Source organism: Antedon mediterranea, chromosome 10 (genome assembly GCF_964355755.1).
Source record: "Antedon mediterranea chromosome 10, ecAntMedi1.1, whole genome shotgun sequence".
NCBI classification, from domain to species: Eukaryota; Metazoa; Echinodermata; class Crinoidea; order Comatulida; family Antedonidae; genus Antedon; species Antedon mediterranea.
In genome coordinates this window covers 1674977-1695214 of record NC_092679.1, presented here as the reverse complement: position 1 = coordinate 1695214, position 20238 = coordinate 1674977, and the positions used below count along the sequence as shown (strand labels likewise).

The 20238-nt window shown below is 31.1% G+C and overlaps 3 protein-coding genes and 1 long non-coding RNA gene across 7 annotated transcripts in view; 2 read left to right on the top strand and 2 right to left on the bottom strand.

The window, feature by feature from the left end:
- Positions 1 to 251: 251 nt before the first annotated feature.
- On the bottom strand, positions 252 to 3882 carry LOC140060036 (uncharacterized). 2 transcript variants are annotated; one of them, XM_072106076.1, is made up of 2 exons: positions 2216 to 3882; positions 252 to 1623 (listed from the first exon to the last, which is right to left on the bottom strand). In XM_072106076.1, the coding sequence occupies exon 1, from the start codon at positions 3779 to 3781 to the stop codon at positions 2546 to 2548; it is 1236 nt and encodes a 411-aa protein (XP_071962177.1). In that variant the 5' UTR covers positions 3782 to 3882; the 3' UTR covers positions 252 to 1623; positions 2216 to 2545. The 2 variants fall into 2 exon arrangements, with proteins under 2 accessions (XP_071962177.1, XP_071962176.1); XM_072106075.1 differs by having other exon boundaries at positions 253 to 736; positions 1581 to 3882.
- An 87-nt stretch (positions 3883 to 3969) lies between these two features.
- LOC140060034 (uncharacterized) overlaps positions 3970 to 20238 on the bottom strand; it is a 48365-nt gene continuing 32096 nt past the window's right edge. Inside the window, exons 18-24 of one of the 2 annotated variants that reach the window (XM_072106071.1) lie at positions 7374 to 7453; positions 6808 to 6840; positions 6101 to 6253; positions 5889 to 5991; positions 5477 to 5683; positions 5043 to 5192; positions 3970 to 4769 (exon numbers count right to left, since the gene is read on the bottom strand). In XM_072106071.1, coding sequence (XP_071962172.1) covers positions 4708 to 4769; positions 5043 to 5192; positions 5477 to 5683; positions 5889 to 5991; positions 6101 to 6253; positions 6808 to 6840; positions 7374 to 7453 — 788 coding nt within the window. In that variant the 3' untranslated portion in view covers positions 3970 to 4707. The remainder of the gene's footprint in view (positions 4770 to 5042; positions 5193 to 5476; positions 5684 to 5888; positions 5992 to 6100; positions 6254 to 6807; positions 6841 to 7373; positions 7454 to 20238) is intronic. The other variant, XM_072106072.1, reaches the window with a different exon arrangement.
- On the top strand, positions 7959 to 8271 carry LOC140060037 (uncharacterized). Its single transcript, XR_011847272.1, has 2 exons — positions 7959 to 8000; positions 8196 to 8271. It is a non-coding gene; the product is annotated as an uncharacterized lncRNA (long non-coding RNA).
- On the top strand, positions 13737 to 19375 carry LOC140060035 (cell adhesion molecule 4-like). 2 transcript variants are annotated; one of them, XM_072106074.1, is made up of 3 exons: positions 13737 to 13955; positions 15262 to 16009; positions 16320 to 19375. In XM_072106074.1, the coding sequence occupies exon 3, from the start codon at positions 16321 to 16323 to the stop codon at positions 17995 to 17997; it is 1677 nt and encodes a 558-aa protein (XP_071962175.1). In that variant the 5' UTR covers positions 13737 to 13955; positions 15262 to 16009; position 16320; the 3' UTR covers positions 17998 to 19375. The 2 variants fall into 2 exon arrangements, with proteins under 2 accessions (XP_071962175.1, XP_071962174.1); XM_072106073.1 differs by having other exon boundaries at positions 15262 to 19375.

Sequence of the window (20238 nt, the reverse complement as noted above, 5' to 3'; positions counted from 1 at the left end):
ACTCATGGAGATAATTTTACCTCCATGAAATACCGTAGTAAAAATCTGCTAAACGACGACGATGTTGGTGGTGAATAAGGCGCGATTGAAAACGAACCTGCCGAGTACCAAGTCTGCTGCCAAATTTAAGCGAAGTATTTTACACGGCGTATAAATTTACTTCCGAACATTAATTACTATTACTGTCTATATGTAGTCTCCGAACAGTAATATTCACATCTGTATATTGACAGCAAACAACTGAATTAAAGTATTTATAAACAATTTATTCAACGTAAACTTAACTACAATATACAGTATATATATATATCGACTTATGTATAAATATAACACTCTATTTTCAATATGTAAATCATTAGAAATAAAAACAAAACTTAACTCTTTTAGTCAAAACAAAACGTCTTAAACAGTATCACTGCTTGTATAGTTATACCCCTTTAACTATGATGCCACACACTGGCAAGTACTTGCGTGGTTTGGTTGGGTACTTTGGCATGGAAAACTGTCCTACAAATTTCAAAACTACGATAGTAGATTTTCTAAACGTTCTGCAACACTTTACCAGTACTGTACCACTGACTTGAGATCAAGAAGAGAAATTAACCTAGACTAAACCTTTTGAATACATATAATTACCTAATTCATAACTTACTAGATAGAGGCTAACCTTCAACATGGTGCAACGAAGGCTAACAGGTTCAAAGTTCAAGGCTCTTCTATTAAGTAGTAGGTCAAGCTATGGTTGTTGGAAGGAAAAATGAAAAAAAAAGTGTTATATAATAATTCTAAATAGTATTCTCCGAAACATTCTATACTTGCATGCAACCACAAAAACTGAACACCTCAATGGTGGAATTTGAATTTTCCAGTGCTAAATTTAAGAGGTTATTGCCTTCACTGATCATTAAAGAAAATTATTGAACATAGTTATCTTGGCAAATTAATGATTAAAATGTTAGGACATTCACAGTAAAATTATGTTGATTGACTCAAATATAGATTGGTTCAGAGATGAGATATCTATGCAAAGACTTTTGAAACCAAATTGTTTTTTTTTTAACGGCCTCCAACCTCCCCTTATAGCCGTCCACACCACCCAATTTATTTACATATCATACAGTTATATTATACAGATAAGAATTTGACGTCTTTGCATAAGATAGTTTTAAACTTAAATAATGTTGATGCCACAATGAATAAACCATTGTTGGTTATGCAACAACTACAACACTTTTATAATTTTGGGTTTATGAAACAAACTAAATGTTGGCTTTCAAAACTGCATTTTTCTGAAAATATCAATTTTTTCCACAAAAAAATGTTTTGCCTAGGACCAGTACATTACACTTAAAATTCCATACAACACTACTACATAAATAACAAACCATTCTTTTGTTCTGGCATTGCAATCAGAGAGGCACTTACAGTCATCAGGCTAAATATATTTCAGATAGTCATCTGTCCACATTTATCAAGAAATGTAAACTGCCTTAACTTGTCAAGTGCCACACCCTGTGAACAAGCAATGCCAGCATCAAATAAAATGATTTTTTTTTCTGCGCAAGTCTAAGAGACCTTACCATAAGTACTTGTTATTGAATAAACACCAGTCTGCATGGTATTCTGTAAAAAAACAAATGGCTTTGAAAGCAGATTTCACATGTGTTCTACCCAAACTGAATGGCTCTTACTTTTTATATTATACGGTACTAAATTTAAACCATCTCTATCAAATAAATTTTCTTGAACAAAACAAATGCTATTTCATCTGAAAGCATAGAATATTTTTTTTATTTGTAATTCCTTTCAAATTCATTTATTTTTTATGTTGAATTTTAGCATTTTTTTTTTATTTTTTATATACAGTAAAAGCAATTTACTTACATAATTTTCTATATGCGATTACTACATCCAAATATAAAAAACGAAATAAACATTTTTTTTTTCAATTGATTTTCTTTTTTTCAAAGCATAATTTTTTGTTTTAAATGTTATTCTACAATAAAAGTCCAAAAAGTTCTGTTCAGTATCTTGAATAGATGGATTTAAAAAATCATCAAAAAAGTACAAATTTATTTATAAATTTTCTGCCTTTATAAATTTTGTTTTTGTCAATTTGTGAAGTTTTAAACTTGTATTCATATTGTCTTCAGTTGATTTGCATCGAAACTCATGCATTGAGGATAATACCCTTTCAATAATACATGATACAGACCATTTAAGTAATACGAATACCGGTTGACATTTAGTGTAGAGAAGCTCCCACCTGGTGCCTGGTGAAATCTGGAGGGAAAAAAAACACATTAGCCTCATACATTGTAAGAGACATTCATTAGTTTCAGTAATATACATCTTAAATCCTACACAATAATAAAGGGTATACAGTATGTTTCATAAACAGTACAGTAAAACAATAATTGTTTTTGTTCTCATGGAATGTTACTTTTTTTTTAAATCACTCTGGTCATCTTTTCCAGTTTCAATCATTAACAATACCGACCATTTTAAATTTTTTTGTCCACAGTAAATGTTTGACCTTTCATCTTCACACTATTTTGCTTGAGGACGTCGTCTGAATTGTGCTCTGAGCCTGCCGACTACAATGTGAACAGAACTCAAGAGAAACATTTTTTCCGGATACGTGAAGACAAACTCCAGCTGCTGGTTGGATTTTTAATGAGGCCTGTTTCTTTCCATTCAATCTCACTGATCTCCTCTGCTCTTCATCACCCTCTTGCACGAATGTCTTGATTTTCTTTTTCTCAACTGAATTATCTTGTGTGCGGCTTCGTTTCCTTGACTGGGATGGTTTCTCATCTGAAAGACTCACTACATCAACGTCTTCATCATCAGATTTAGATTGGAAAACAGAGTCAATGTCTTCTTCGGGTATCTTATGAATAAGGTCCATCGATGTGTGAAAATTTAGATTTGTTGCTTGTATGTTTGATAACAATGATGACAAAGAACTTTGATTTGCCAGTATGCCTTTCAAGTAACTGACTTCTGTTTCGAGGGAAGACACTCGTGAGTTCAAACAATTATTTTGTTGCAAAAGTTCAGCATTTTCTGTTTGCAGATTGTTCACGGTTTCCTGAAGTGATTCAACATGGTTCTTTTTTCTTAACCTATTCAAGCGAGCTGCAATGGCATTTCGATTAACTGGATCGCATACTAGAAGTTCCTTTTCCAACTGTTCAATCATGCTTACTTCGCTTGACTTTTTGGATTTCTTAAATTTATTTGATGTGGTAACGTACTTCTTGAACAGCTTTGTCGAATCAACTTTCATATCTTGACAAGATGTGGCAGGTCTAGTGACATCATCAATAACACACTTTTGGATTTGTTGAGATGATTCAGCAGCCATTTTCTTTATGATTTTCAACTTTGGAGTCACGCCATTTTTTAGATCTTTTCCCATCAAATATTTAACCAATGCAGTTTCATCTTTAGATGAATTAACAATCACTTTAATCACAGACTTTCCTTTCGTCGATGAGGTAGTCATTAACGTTGGATTATTACTAGGGCTAACAATACCTTGTTGTGTGTTCGAAGTAGCCTCGCCGGTATCTTCACATTCATTGGCTTGATCGCTGCTAGTGCTGGCGGCGTTCACCTCGGTCTCGGCAAGCTCGTCGAAGCCAGTGTTTAAAAAGTCTGACTGGACGGAATCCAGGAACGACAAATCTGGAAAAAGATCCATTTCACTGCCGTCGTACGGGGGGCTTAGATCACCAATAACTTGTTGATGTGCTTCGTATTCCATACCAAACATATTTTTTAGTTTAAAATGTTTAAAAACAAGAATTTTACGGTAAAGAAATTCTTGATCAAACAACAAAGAAAACTGGCAAAGCACAATTATGGCAGAAATGCCGCTCTCAGAAAAAAGCGTTTTCACAACGTTTGATCACGTGAGTCACGCGCCCTCTTACGAGCAATTACGTCATTTTCTATTTTTAAATTGTTTTTGTTAACCCCCTCTATCAGTAAGTTGAATTGAAACTTTTGTGCTGTAGTGCAGTATAATAACAGTAGCGAAATATATATTAATACTACTATAATCTAATTCACAATCATTTGTTTAAAGTATAGGATTATACTAAAATGTACATGTAAGACAAACAAAATTAACACACACAATTATAAAATCTTTATTCAAATATGTAATAAAATATTTACATAGAAACTGTTTATTATTTGTATTATTATCTGGAAAGATGAAATGTTCATACTTTTCCCTGGTGTGGCACCTGTACAATAGGTGCTGATGATAAAACAAAACACATGACTTGTTTGTAAGCAAGAAAATTAAATGCTCTTCAGATTAATACCACCTGAATATGGTAATAATTGATAATAACAACACTTTCTCTTGTTGAATTGATTTTAATTCTGTCTTTTCTGTCCGTGTTTTCCTGTATGTATAAGGAAATAGGCGCATAAAGATATATAAATTATGATTATAATAATAATATTTATTTGGTCACAATGATAGGACCACTCAGGGTGCTTTAGACAGTCATGGCTTGGTTTCATCCATCATTCAGATGAATGTAAAACTATTGACATTGTTGTTTGTGACATACACAAACATCATAAAATGCAATGAAAAGGATGGACCAGACAAGTATGCAGAGCTTTTAAATGTAAAGCCCCAAAATAAATAAACATATAAATTAATAATTGCATTCATCTGTTTCATTTCAAATCAATAACATTTTCTTGCTCAACATCAACAATCTCTGAAAGTGGTTCTGCCCCTATTATTGAAAAACAAAAATAATGGTAGATGAAGATTAGAACACATTTATATTTCTTCAAGAAAGTTAAAATTTTGTCTGCAACAAGAAAATCTAAACATTGTTGCTAACAATAGTATTTATTACATCTTAATGAATAGGAGCCACCAAGAAAATTGTTTTTTTTTAGCATTTTACATTATCTGTTTTAATCTTTCTTGATTGGTATTAAAAAAAAATACAATATCTTAAAAAAAATACAATATCTTAAGAAAATATATATATATATCTTACATCTGACATCACCATCTCCGGTCATTGATTCTTGCTGTCTTAGCTTTGTAATGCTCTTTGGTGGAAGGCTGGTATAGGAGTCTAAGTAATTATTAAAGGCTGTTGAGGGCCTAATTGATGGTTGATCTGGTTTACTACCTTGTCTTGTATCTGTATTAAATACAAACCATGTTAAGCCTTGTTTACTCTATCAAACTTTATGTGACAAACAAAATAGTTATGTGCCCACATGATGATGTCATATCACTACCATATTTGGGCATATCACTACCATATTTGAGTACATCATTATTTTTGTCAAACTAGTGTAGAAAGAAATTTAAAGAAGTTTATGATTTTGCAACAGAGGAGAAAAATCTATTGTATACTGCCTAGATAAAGGTAAAATAAATCGCTATGCTGCCCTCGCCTACTCTATCTTCTGTTGAACTCACCAAGAGGTCGTCTGCTTGATACGTTTTCAAGAAACGTTGACAGAAGTACAAGTTCTTGACAAAGCTGGTCTGTGACCCCCGCTACTTTTTGTTCTCTTTCATTGGTGCGATGCTGAAGATCGGTAATTCCATCAAGGAACACTTGATCCCGTTTTGCAAATTGTTTTTCTAATTTTTTATTCTCCTTCCATCCTTTCTCTAAAACACCTTCAATATGAATTAAATAATATTTATTAGTAATATTCATAGAATAATATTATTAGCAATATATAAGAAAAATTGAAAGATGAAAAAAAGTGAACTTATGTTGAGATCTGAAATTAAACAATGAATTACATTGATTTTGTGTGTTAAATTTTGAAAACCGACTGTTAAATGATTCATGAGAGAGATAGTGAACACTGAGACTGACCTCGTTGCGAGATAACTTCTGTCTTCAAGGTCTCTTCCAATACGTCATTCAACTTTATCAGTTCTTCTAATTCTGTAGTATCAACATCCATCTTCGTATTAAACTAAAAGTTTGTAGAAAAAATTGAGAGCAAAAAGTTTGCAAAAATAATTATGATAATGAGTAAGAAAGAATGATAATTAAACTTCAATATACTTTGAATAATTACCAACCGTTTTAAACTTGTCATTTTCTTCAAAAACAGCTTTCAGTTTGCGACCGGCGTGGTAGATTTTTGTTTCAATATCTTTCAACTCCTTGCCTTGTGTCTTCATGGTGTCCAGGGCAACACTGCGTTGCTCTTTTATTTTCTGTCGAAGTTGTGTCTTTAAAAACAAATTGTGTCAAAATAATATTTGAATTTAAAAATTAATATCATACAGTGGGTACAGTGGGCTGCTGTGGGTGCAATAAGCCCTCTTAATTTGAAACAAATTTAATTTTTAAAAAATCAATGTTAGTAATGCTAAAAAGTTGTGGAAATAGTCTGACACTTAATAAAGTAAAATCTGAACAAAACAATTGCAAAGATTTGTTGGTGACAAATATATTAGTGCTTTACAGTGTTAGTTTTATGTAAAATAGTAACTAAAATAAAGATACAAAATTAGTCTTAGCTTTTATCAAACAAAAAGATATTTGTAATAATCATAAAAACAACATAAACTACAGCTATACATACTTACTCAAAGCATGAAGGTATAAAAATAATTATTTATTACCTCTATGCTCAAGTTATGTACATACTTAAGTTTAAAAAAGGTTTAGGAAAGTTGACACATATTATTTTTTAAATAGGACAAAATAAAAAGTGCAAAATCCACTGAAAAAGTGAAAATTAATAACATTTAAAATCAATGAAACAAATTGTTGTTTAAACCTGTTGAGATGGTGAAGTCTCTTCACTCTCCTCCTAAATTATTGATATCATGTTTGGTATAAGAAGAGAAAATAAACACATTAAAATAAGTAATGAGTGTTGATATCTGCTGTGGTACTTTTTTGTGTCTCAGTTCTTACTGTTTTCATTAATCTTCCATCAACTAAAATTGACAAGATCATTCTAGTTGCCATTTAGGTATACGTCTAATTAACCCATTTAAATAACATGCAACATCTTATGTAACTACAGTCAACAAGTCTGTCAATACCGGACAACATTGGGATAGCTAGGCCTTAAATATGTCTACTTTTCCAGTTATTCTGGTTTCTAGTCCACAAGAAAGTCTTTTTTCCGGTTTCCAGAGAGTTTGGTATTGGGAGAGTCGAATGTATACCAAAAGGGTAACATTTTTTATCAGAAACTTCAATGACATTGCTCTATCTAAAATCGTTTGTGGTCAAAATGATGATGATGATGAAGTACAATCTGATGACGGTCCCAAGTACAAAGACCTCTTACCCTACGATATAGGGATGGGCTGTGTTTATTAAGAGGATACTCACAATTGGGATGGCCAGTTTTTCTATTCTATGTTTGGTTTGACTGGTTGTTGTCTCCAAATTTTGCTTCTTGTTTTTCAGTTCTAAAATAAGAAAAATTTTAAGAACGTTAAAAAATCATATTAAATAAAATGATGACATATCACAGAGCTTTATACCACTTTTCTCACAAAATCAAAACTGGTAAAATAATAAAAAATATAATTCATACATTGATATAAGCACATTCCCAGTAATTTTCTGGAAAATGGTGAATACATATTTATGTATGTTTGATTTATAGTAATTCTTGGTCAATGGTAGTAATTTGTATAAAAGTGCAATACTAATTTTGTTATGTCCAAGAGTAAAGATTTGTCTTGGAATAAACAAAAGATATTTAATACAGTGCAGCATTCAATTTCTATACTTGCTATTGCTTTAAATTGTAAACATAATTCAGTATAAACAAAACTGAAACAAATGTTCACAAAGCAAGCGAGCGCAATCAAGACTAACTTTGCTGAAGAAAACAGATTTAGATTTCTATACGGTTACATTTTTGTAGACAACAGTATTTCATAACCGTAATAAACATTGTATCGTCTTTAAAAAGGAAACCATGATTGTATACAGAGAAATCAATGTACTGTAAGTAATTTTTAGTTTATACTATAAGAAAATAGCATGTACAGTATTTAAGTTATTAATGTGTCAGAAGGGTAATATTTATGTTAGATGGCCGTCAGGCCGTCAGTACAAAACTTAAATTGAATGATCATTTTGATCGAATGTATGAATGTGTTGAGGTAAGCTACAGTTAACTTTTGTTTTATTTATTTGTAGAAATAAATATTACAATGGGTCCAGAAGACATCTTTGCAATTGAAGAATAACAATTCTAAGTACTGTAGATCCAAGATATTTTTATTTTCTTCAAGAAAATAAAAATATGAAACTGCTAGTTCAAACAGAATTGTCAGGTACACTGATATCAGGATTATTACTTATTTACTCCATTGTTGCCATAGCTTGTATTTTATTATGTGTAAAATCACGAATTAAAAAACCACAAAAGAACTGTCGTAAATATGCGCATGCTCAGAATACCAATCGCAATTGTGGGACTAAAAACAAAGCAAGCAAGCCTAAAAACTGGGATACTATCAGCAAACGTCCACCGATGCCTGCACCAAAGCCAAACTACACCAATTACGGGAAAACTAAATTTAGAGAATACGATACCGTCGAAATACAAACTTTAGAAACAACACAACTAAACAATGATGATGAAAGCAGCACGTTCAACGTAGTTGAAGTTCTACATAGGAACAATTTCTTGCCAAGATACACCAATGAAATAGTCGCTAAACATCATCATAGTAGGATAAATAAACAAGAATTGCAAACTGTACACACATATGTATGATCAAACATTTTAAGGAAAACACTTACCCTTAAATTTTAACAAATCACCTAAGTGAATTTAAGGGAAATACTTAAATATATATTAGGTTAAGTGAAATTTAAGGGAAATATCTCACTTAAGTGTGATTTCAATTTTAAATAAATCTTTTGTAGAAACTAAATGTTATCTTTCATATTGAAGGCAAGAAACAAACTGACTACATAGTATTTCACTTTTAATGGGAAGAATGAGGTACTATAAACTGCAGACATAACGCGGAAAATAGATGAATGTGGAACGGCAAAGATGACTTACTTTGCCAGTAAATTTGTTTATGCCATGTTTTAATGGTCTCTCTCTTCCAATTGTCTTCCTCTTGCAAAACTAGAAATGTCCAAAAATTTCCAAATCCTTTACTCATTTGAAAACTAGACTTTTAGCCAAGCCCAAGGGTGTCCACTGATATGAGGAGGGTTGTGTTAAAGCTCTGCATAGGATGGTGGGTATTTAATTAATATACATGATATTAATTAAAACGATGAATGCACAAATTATGCAAATGACCACAATTGCTTTTGTTTCAATAGTTTCGCTTCCAATTTCACACAATGAACTTATGTCACACTTGTGAAACCCAAAATACAAAGTCTAATAAGCGTTTAAAACACGGAACTTGACATTATACAGCATCAGACCTGTTGTTGCTTTCACATTTGATTGTTTTGCCAGCAAAGCATACCGTTTTTACTTCTACTACTCAGAAGCATTGTCGTAAACAGGTATTGTTCTTTTTCTTTTTGCCTTATATTATTATTTTTTTTACATCAAAAATATTGTCTAGATATTTTCCCTACTCTAACGTACGTAATTGTACTTACTACTCTAACGTACGTAATTGTACTTACTACTCTAACGTACGTAATTGTACTTACTACTCTAACGTACGTAATTGTACTTACTACTCTGTATATAAAGTGTATAAACAATCAGTAGTTACGGTCAATTGTTTACAAATTGTTTTTGTATCAATAACAATTAAATCAAAGCTGGGCAAAACATCTGACCAATTAAATTCCTTGATGCAAGACTACTTTAGTTTTGTTAATGTTACATTAAAGGAACTAAGGCATATGCGCATAAACAATTCCAACTTTTATTGATACAGGTTAAAGTATTTGGTTTTTATTAGACAGAGCATGTTCATACATATAATGAGCCCATATATGGATATGATATCATATCACTACCATATTTGGGCATATCACTACCATATATTTTGTCAAAGTAATTTGATAGTGTAGACAGAGCTTTTTTTCAGATAAACCAGAACTTTAAAAAAAAACCTATCAATTGATTTTACAGTTTGCATTTATCAATTCCAATCTTGAAGATGAATACTACCATGTTGGGTTTGTTTTTGATGGTTGCTAGCAATATGGTATTCGGAGACAACATAACAATTTTTCCTAATTTGACGATGATGACCACAGATTCACCACGAGAAAACAGTGCTTTTATCATGATAGTCTTTGTAACTATCTCACTCTTTACGGTCACTTCTTTCATCGTCTCTCTATTGTTCTGTTGTTATTGGAAATGGCATAAAAAGTCAAAACATATGCCTCGATCTACTCAAGCTGTGATCACTGGCAAGAAATCACCGAAGCAAATGAAAATGCACTATCAAAACGCTCTCTTTCAAAAGAAGAATAACGAAAATGTTAAATGTACAGAGTATGCAAAAATCTCACAACCTGAAGAGGTGGAATACACATATGTTGAGGCAAGCCCGTCGAAACAAGAGAACTACTATGAGAAACCTGTGAATTGCAAACCGTTGTCTTCAACACTCAACAGCAACGAGTGTTATGTTAACGGGATGTTACGTACAAATAAGAAAAACAAACCCAAACAATAATATGCACGAGCCAGCAAAGTAAAAAATAACTTTTAGTTTTATAAAAATATGAATAATTGTTGAGAAAACCGGAAAATATTTTTTTTTTCATTTCGAAACTAAATTAATTACATTTCATTGTTTTATTCATTGAAAGTGATTGATATTTGTTTTTCGTAGAAAAAAATTGTTTTACGACGCATCATTTTAATCACCAAATATAAAAGTAATATATAAGTAAATATTGAATCAGGCTGTCATAATTTAGTTTAGACTTAACCAATGAAGCTATTATGTAGTCCTAGTATTTCGTTTCTCTTACACTACTCTGAATGGTGAGGATACCTGCAATGAAAGAGAATAAGGCCATGGGAAAATGTTTAGAAACGGTACCATTTTATTCCTCATTTTGTTTACATTTTAAGGGTAGCCATAAAAATGAGCAATGCTCTTTAGGTTTTTCCCTTCATTTTTACTTCATTTTAAATATTTACTTTATAATTTAATCTCATGCAAAAAAATAAATTAAAAAATTGAAATTTATTATTTGGATACAAACTTTGAAATGTGCATCTTCTGATTAAAAAAATACAGCAGCAATATGTTCAGGGAAATGGGTTCTTGGGTCCATGTCTCATCAAGGAAAAATAAAGCCAAATTTCTAGTATGCAAATATTACTGTTTAAAATGTTATGTGGGAATCCATCATTTTAAGATCATCATGTTTAAAAATGAATGTAATGCGTCTAACTAACAATAGTTGTTTCCCAATAATAGTAGATTTAGAGAAAATATTACAATTTGGGACCTTCTGCATGCTATATATGTCGTCATAAATATAAGTTTCATTTCTTAGTCATCATGTTTTCATCCTTAACATTCTTATCCTCCTTAGTCATCACAGCACTATATCTAAATATATCTGTAATAGTATCTCATAGCTTTGCCGCAATCTCAATTTCTGTCATCTCAATTTCCAGAATACAGTAAACCCCTATTATCAGAGGACACCATGGGACCCAGCAAAGGGTCTTCTTAATACGGGTTTCCTCCCAGAATAATGATTGGCCATAGTTAGTTAATACATACACCTTATTTCATTTTATGGGAAAGTGTTCCAAAGGAGTGGTTCTCTACTGTACTATAACGTTGTTACTGCAGTTTAGAAAAGCTTTTAATTTTGTGATTTTTCCAAAATCTTATGTGCCCAAATATGGTAGTGATATGACATCATTATGTCCATGGGAACATCATATTTATTGTAACATTAAGTTTGATAGTGTATTTTTCAAATTATAGAAAAGATACCAACATAATTTTTGCAAAATTGTGTAAATTGATGGAAATAAAAGAGTAGAAATAAGATTTTAGTTCTGCGAAAATAAAATATTATTTTATTGTCAAAGAAAAATCGTGTAAATCTATTTGTGAAAGTGATCTCGTCATCATAACCATTGTGGTTTATTGGATTCTTTAATAAGCAGTCATACCGATAATTAACAATAGTTTTTACCTCCCACTAACACTAATTATCAACTAACACAAGATAAGAAGAGTAATTACCTGAGAAAACTGTGACTTATGGTTTACAATACAAGATTCCTGCCTTAGTAATTATGGCTTGATATTAATGAGAACAGGTAATTATAATGTTCAAGGAAAGACGACGATAATAGTTTAATTAAAAATACTCTAATAATATACACTGATCACCTTGAAGAAACACATCAACATTGTTAAAGTCCTAATTTCATGGTTAAAGTAATTTGGTATAATTTTAAGCATGAAAACCAAGTCATAGCGTTAAGATACAAACATGATTTTCGTGACCATAAATATTGTCTACAAATTTCCTAAGCTCCACATTGAAAGAAGGATAGTAAAAATAATGCCCTTCTCAAAGGTGGTAATCCCGTTCACAAGACAAAATACAAAAGATGCTCTACATAAAACAAAGTCTTAAACAAGTCTTTGGGAGTGGAGTTGTCATTAGCCAGACACAAAGAAAGAAATATCATACTTAAAAAACCTCAAGACAATAACCAAAATAAAAAGCAATATTATCAAAATGATGATGATCAAATAAAGATCGAAAAATGAATCATGGCTTGCCTCTCATTATTTTTATACTATGTTTATTGAAACAAAATTATTGTATAGTTTAATATAACTATAATTAACACTATTTTCCCTATTTATTGCATTAGTATTAGTACCATTATTATAATAATATATTACAGCAAATTCAAGAAGATCATCGTTATGTAAAACAGTTTATGCCAACGATAATAATATTGCATGTAATGCATTTAACAGCTGTGAAAAAGAATACTAAATATATATTTATAAAAACAGACATTAGTAACGGATAAGTAAGCACATTGGTGAAAGTGGTTTGACAGTGGACTGTTGTAAACATTGGATATTTACAAGTCATTCTTAACTCAACTAAGTCATACTTAACTCAACTGATTCACTTCGCAAATATAATATGCACGACACCATGGAATATATCTTGTGGGTGAACTTAAAACAGATTGTATAAGATTTTTTAACTTTAAAACTAAGGTGAGACTTATAATATGTTTGTTTATTACGACAAAACATATGTTTTGATTGTAGAGTAATTGCAATTCAGGTAAATAATGTGTTCTTTATAATATCATTTAGCATTCAGTTGGAACTATTCTAACTTTTGTGAAATTTAAAGCAGTACATAAAACTAATAATAATATAAATGAATAAAAATTAGGCATTTTTTTTTCATTCTTTAGATAATAAACTGTGTTTTATACTCGCTCCAAATCATGAACAAAAGTGCTTGATAGAAGATGTTTGACGTCACTATTATGTTAATTAAATTCAAGGCTATTTACACCACCTGTCCTGCATAAAACCTAAATCCATGCACACTCCAACCTGCAAATAATATAATCTTTATCCTTAGAGCAAAGTGTAATGCCAGTATTATTATCTTCAATGCGCCATACACAAACAAAGACCAGGCTGTGAGTGAGCCCTCTTTATTTAATTGGTTTAGCAAACTTGCTGGTACTGTAGGTATACAAGTATGATATTTAGATAGTTCATTCTGCCATATGATAGGTTGGTGATGAGTGTATTCAGTCGATATGTGTACAAGATCTCAAATACATCTATTCTGTGAAACTTTATTGTACAGTCTATGCTAATTTCAATAAAATTCTTTAATGAGAGGGAACATAAAAAATCTTTTTCTACTTGGACATATAAAATAATTCTGTTCCTTCCTGGAATATTAAACTGTATACCAGTATCTAAGGTAAGAAAACACCTTTAATTATTCTAATTAGTTAAATATTGAGTTTTTAATTTAGTCTTAATCTCCAATTATTAAAGAGAATGAATAATTTTTAAAAAAGAATGCTGATTATGTTTCAAATGATGTACATAATATTCAACTTCCTTTTAAACAAATTACGCTGAAATAAGAAAATAACAATAATTTAATAATGGGTTCTTTGATCCAAAACCATTACTGTAATTGAAAATATAGATTTTCAATTATCAAACCAAAATTATTTATTAATAAATGAAAAAAAGACCACCATTTTCCTGAATAAACGACATTTCATTTTAGGAAGGTAGACCATAGTTAATATTCAGCAGTATGATGTACAAACCTGTTATACAAATTACTGTATGAACCGTGGGCGTCAATAAATAAAAATTAACATTTTTGCATCATGTAGCTATTGTTCAAAACAATTATATTCATCTCGTTTGAATAATTCTACTGTTTTAAAATATGAAATTCTACTAGAAAAGTTATTTATAAATTTTTTTTAAAAAGTACTTAAATTGGGGGCGCATACAAATTGCGTATTTTTATTGTGTCCCACTTGGCCCATTTATTGAACTCTGTGTTTGGCTCAGACTTTTTTGCCATTTCAGGACAAGAACTAAAAATCACAAATAAGTTTCACATAACGTATTTGATTGATTTATTTATAGGCACACAGCCAAAGTTTGTGTGATACTAAAAGGTTATTGTTTATTAATGATTGAAAAGTGCCAATATTAAAAAGACATTCACTAGTACATAGGGTTAGTTAGATTTTAATAACTCCTATTTTTTTAGTCTAACTTAAATGTTTTAAAAAGAAAACATGCATGATGAATATCATATCAGGTCAGACTCTTGTGCATTTAAATGAATATGCAACTAAACACACATCCAATTAAATGATGTTCCTTATCATCCTAGTAAGTAGGCCTTTAGTACGCAAAGCAACTAAAACTGATTTTTATACAATAACTATTGTTCTACAGTATAATAGAGTAATGTTATTATTATATATTTATTCATTTCTTTTGACTGAATTGCATTTTCAGTAACGTATCATAGTAGGTCTTTATTAATGATTTGATTGTACCTGGGCTCCTACAGAGATTGCTAATATTGTTTGTTTTTATTCCTTAAGGCATAAAAGGCAATTGAAGTGTAGTGCTGCTATTGGTGAAAATAGAATCAAATTGTTACTTTATTTTATATAATAATAAATAATAATAATTAGAATTGACTGTTTAAACATAAAGATTGATTGTGTTTTAATATTCATTTACAGTATCTAATTTGATTGGAGTTTCACCTTACAACTACAAATAGGATTCGAATCTAAACAGAAAAAGGTAGGCATCCCAACATCATTTGTTGTCCAATGAAACAGGAGTATCTTTTACCATATTAAAGTGATTGAGAACTTAACTTTTGTGAACGGCTGGTACTGTTTAGACAGGAGTGTGACCAATCACATCAAATCAACTACAACAACACAAGGTTTTGTTAAAGGATCATTACTCGAAGGTCAATAGAGTGTATGAAACAATTGCAATTGGTACATAAGCTTAAAAACACATTATATTAGAGGAAAAAGGAAAGGTGGCTGTGTATTATACCATATTGGTATGGACATTTCGACAAGTGTTTACACAGTACAACACGGTAGCAGACGACGTGACACGGTAGCAGACGACGTGACAAGGTGGCACAACTTAAGTGAATTCCAAAGATCATTCACAGCTTCAGTAAGCAAACTATTGGTTGATTAAATATAATTGAGAGGTGGACAAATTAAGATCACCGATGCAAGTTAAACACAACCAAAGAATCAGTTTAATTTAAGGCGGGTAATATATTGTGTTTATATTGAAATTATTCATGAGTGATAAAGGAATGGAAACTTAGTGGAGCCGAAAACTTTTCTTTAAAGACGAAAGGTAAACACCATCAGGAGCTGACTAAATTTGCCGTTTTACACCCAGGTTTTAAATCTGTACTAGAAGGCCCTGATCTTGTAAATATTTATACCATAGGTAAGTTTTCAAAATATCAAATATACTTTTGAGAATGACAATCTTGCCTGGCGAAAATATCATTTGAGCAACAGTTGACAGTACTGCAAATTATAATTTGAATGACAGTATGTTTGATTTCTAAAAATATCTTTTAATGAATATCTAATCTTCGTGTTATTGTTTAAACAGCTTAGCATGTGCCCCATAGGGTTAATATTCACCCCCATGGGGTTACAAAATGAACTGGTATTATGACTATTATAGGAAGTATATAATCTAGATAGTATTAAAACATTTTAACATTCTATATTTCTATGTCTTTCCATAGGATGGCGGAGACTGGTTTTTATCGACTGATGATAATCACAATCTATGTAATAAAAACTATGGTACTAGCCGGTCGTTTTTCTGGCACTCCACAAGATGCAGAAGTTATTGAATCAGCAGATGCATTATACACATGCACGGTACAATCGTTATATGATAACGAACTAATTAAATTTTCCAAAGATGGCGTTAAAATAGAACCAGGGATAGGTAAATGGGAACGGTTCGAGGTTGAACCTCTACATACGTTTGTAGTAAAATTGAGAATTTCTTCAGTTGAACGTTCAGATCGCGGTAGTTATTCATGCGAGATACGTACAACAAATGATGACCTTGTGGAGAAATCTGCAGAGGGAATGCTTACTGTTTTGGAAATACCAGGAGACAATTGGCCAAGTTGCCAAAGCACTGCTGCATCAAAGAGTTCGCATGTTGAAGGTGAATCTGTGGAGCTGGAATGTATCTCAGAGGAGACTAACCCATTACCTACTCTAAACTGGGATATAGATGCCGACGTGAAGGACTCGCAGATACGGAATTCAACAGACAATGGATTCTTTTCTTTACATTACAGTTTTATTACGCAACAGAGTGATAACGGCAAAACATTTAAGTGTTTGCTTCAGACAGCGTTAGACACGGGTGTTAATCGTGAATGCTTTTATGGACCAATTTCGGTTCAGTACGCTCCAAATGTAACTATAATCACTCAAGATTACTACACCGGTAAAGAGATGGTTTTAATTTGCAATGCACAAGCAAACCCAAACCCAGCTACATTTTCTTGGTCGTTTTCAAAAGCGCTTGACGATACGCAGCATAAAATAGAGAACAATAATCAGATTTTGCGATTACATCATTTAAACCCAGAGCATGACAATCTAAAAATAGAATGTACTGCTACCAATACGGTAGGAAGTCGTAGCGCACAGTTCACAGTCATTTTTAAAGACGAACAAACAACAAATTATCCAATGGAAAACGACCCTGTACAACAAGACGCAAACACAAGCATGAGTAACTCTGATGCTACAACCGACGGCCTTGTAGTAATTCTCGCTATAATTTTTATCTGTTTGTTTTTTGTTGTTCTCGTATTAGCAATTCCAATTTGTATAATAAAACTTCATAAAAGTCGAATGGAATTAAATCAAAGTCAACGTGAATTACCACCACAACCAAGCGGTTACTACGATCAATTCAATAACTTTCACATCGGACATCAACACATGCAAAACCAAAATACGATGGGTTATAAAACAATGAACAGCAGTAACGGCAGTGAACATAGTTTTCCCGTTTTTGAAAGTCATACATTACCACTAAGCCACAGACTTCCACAAACAAATAACATTAGCCAAGACTCGTGGGTAATGACGCTTCCTGTACGGCCGCACACGGAAAGGAAACTCACACGTCATAGAAGCGTGGAAATTCAAGCGTCAGAAGACACTTGTCCTATATATGAGGAACTTGGAAAATCCCGGGGGAAGGCTCGCACCGAGAGCAAAAGCATTATGACAGAGCCAACATCAAATCATTATGGAAGATCTGATACAGTCTTGGAAAATATTTGTGAGGAAAATGGAATAACCAATAAACTGGACAAAGTAATTGTAGCAAAAAGTCCAGAATTGAATCCGGAATTAATAGTATATGCAAAAACTGAATTTGTATAAGTAACCGGGACTACAATGAGGATAGAAAAAAGGGGGATATTACTAGTGAGATACAGAATTTACTGTGGGGTAGAATAAAGGGGGTTACAAGGGGGTTACTAGTGGGATACAGTAACAGGGCTACTGCGTGAATAGAATATAGGGGTTACTATTAGGATAGAGTAAAGGGGTCTTAAATAAATTTAGACAATATAAATAAAAGTTTTAATATAAATTTATATTTTGTATTAGGAATAAGATACTTTATCTAATTTTGTTTTTAAATATTACACAGATTTTTTTTTTACACAATATCAGCTAATAATTTATTGAATGGCAATTGTACAGTATTTTTTTTAAATATTTTTTTCATACATAAATTATGATATAAAAAGAAGTATAGTTTTAATATGGAAAACATTTCATCTATAATTTCTTTTATATGTAATAATAATAATAAAACATGGTTTTTGTTGCACTATTTATAAACACACTCTGGAGTATATTAATAAGTTCACCATGAGTATATAAACTCCCTATTAAATTTTAGGAATATCTTAGGCTTGTCACAAGTTGACTACTGTATATATCAAGTTTAAGTCTTTTACTTAACATTTATCACTGCAAACAAGAAAAACAATACTTGTATGATTAATGTTAGACATTATAAAATGATTTTAATGCAGACCTTGCATGTCATAAATTATGTAGATAAAAGAAAGTACATCACAGCGTCACCGTGGCAGTCTGTTATCAGCTGCACTTTTATATTGTTTTTTTTTATTATGTCGCAACAAAATTAAAAATACCATCATGAATATTCATGAACAAAATCTATGTTGTATTTGTAAAGGTAAAATGAAAAATAGATTGGTGCTTCATTAAGGAACATTTTCAAGAAAATAAGTTACTGTAATTATCTAATTATTTTGTTAAAATTATAATATGATTCCAGAAGAATTCTAATGAAACAACATTTATTTTAAACTATTTTTTTTATCTCAAATTTGAACAACTCAGATCATATTAGTTAAAGAGTACTTTATCTCAGATACTCAGAAAACATTCTTTTACTAAAATACACTAAGTGAAAATGTTTACAAAATTAAACGTTCATAACAAATTGTAAACCTTTTCACTTTGATAATACTATCAGTCAAAAATGATGCATCTTTAATACAGTATCACCATATATAGCAATGTTATATTCTAAGATTAGAAAGAAGTGATACCCATATATGGTGTGCAACAGTATTTGTATGTTTACCGAACAAAATCAATATGTTTGGGCCTAGTTTATGGTACATCATGTATTTGTTTTATTCAAGTTACTGTAAGAAAACATTATTATCATATAAATACTTTTTTTTGCTAAATAAAAGAAATGTTATTATTATAATCATCAATGCTTTTATGTTTATTTGCGGAAACCAACATTTTGTGACGGACTCAGGATTTTAATATAGAGACAATTTTTTTTTCTTAATTTTAAATTTTTTTAACGTAAAATTACTAAACTTAATCTGATTCCCTACTAATTGTCTAAACTGAATTATTTATAACTGATTGACTAGATTTATTAATTTTTAATTTTTTTAACTTAAAATTACTAAACTTAATCTGATTCCCCACTAATTGTCTAAACTGACTGACTAGATTTACTTTTGACTGCTCCAGGTTATGAACATGTCACAATGCATATAAAAAATTGTGATATGCACACTAAGCACATACCGTAATCGAATAATATTTGGGTCAATATTAATTAAATGAAGAATATTCAGCAACCGATAAGCTGCTATATAAAACAGACAGAAGCAAGAGTCAGCGAGTTAGACAGATATTCAAAAGTAATGACATCTTTGAATCGTTACCAGCTTTTGAAGTCAAATAGCTTTTAAAGGAGTGTTGAAATACCAATAGGCCTAGAAGTCATTAGGCCTACAAGTCATTAGGCCTGCTGTCAATAAGCCTCAACTAGGGTGTTTAAACACCCCACATTAGTAACATCCTACAGCTTTATATTGAATTATAGGCTGTTTGAGGAGTTTAAATATGCAGAGAATTAAAATTCAATTGTTTTTACCAATTCAAATTTAACAAACAAACAAAACCATGCATAAACTAAAAATGATGATATATTTGAAAGGAAATTGAACAAATATAATACATAGCTATATTTGATTTTATCATCTTTCTAAGAAGAAAAACCTTGTTTTTTTTGTTGTTGCAATAAAGTCAATCATACTACTATAGGATATC

Coding starts and splice junctions, on each gene's coding strand:
- LOC140060036 (XM_072106076.1), bottom strand. CDS start 3,781: ATGTTTGGTATGGAATACGAAGCACATCAACAAGTTATTGGTGATCTA.
- LOC140060035 (XM_072106073.1), top strand. CDS start 16,306: ATGTCTTTCCATAGGATGGCGGAGACTGGTTTTTATCGACTGATGATA.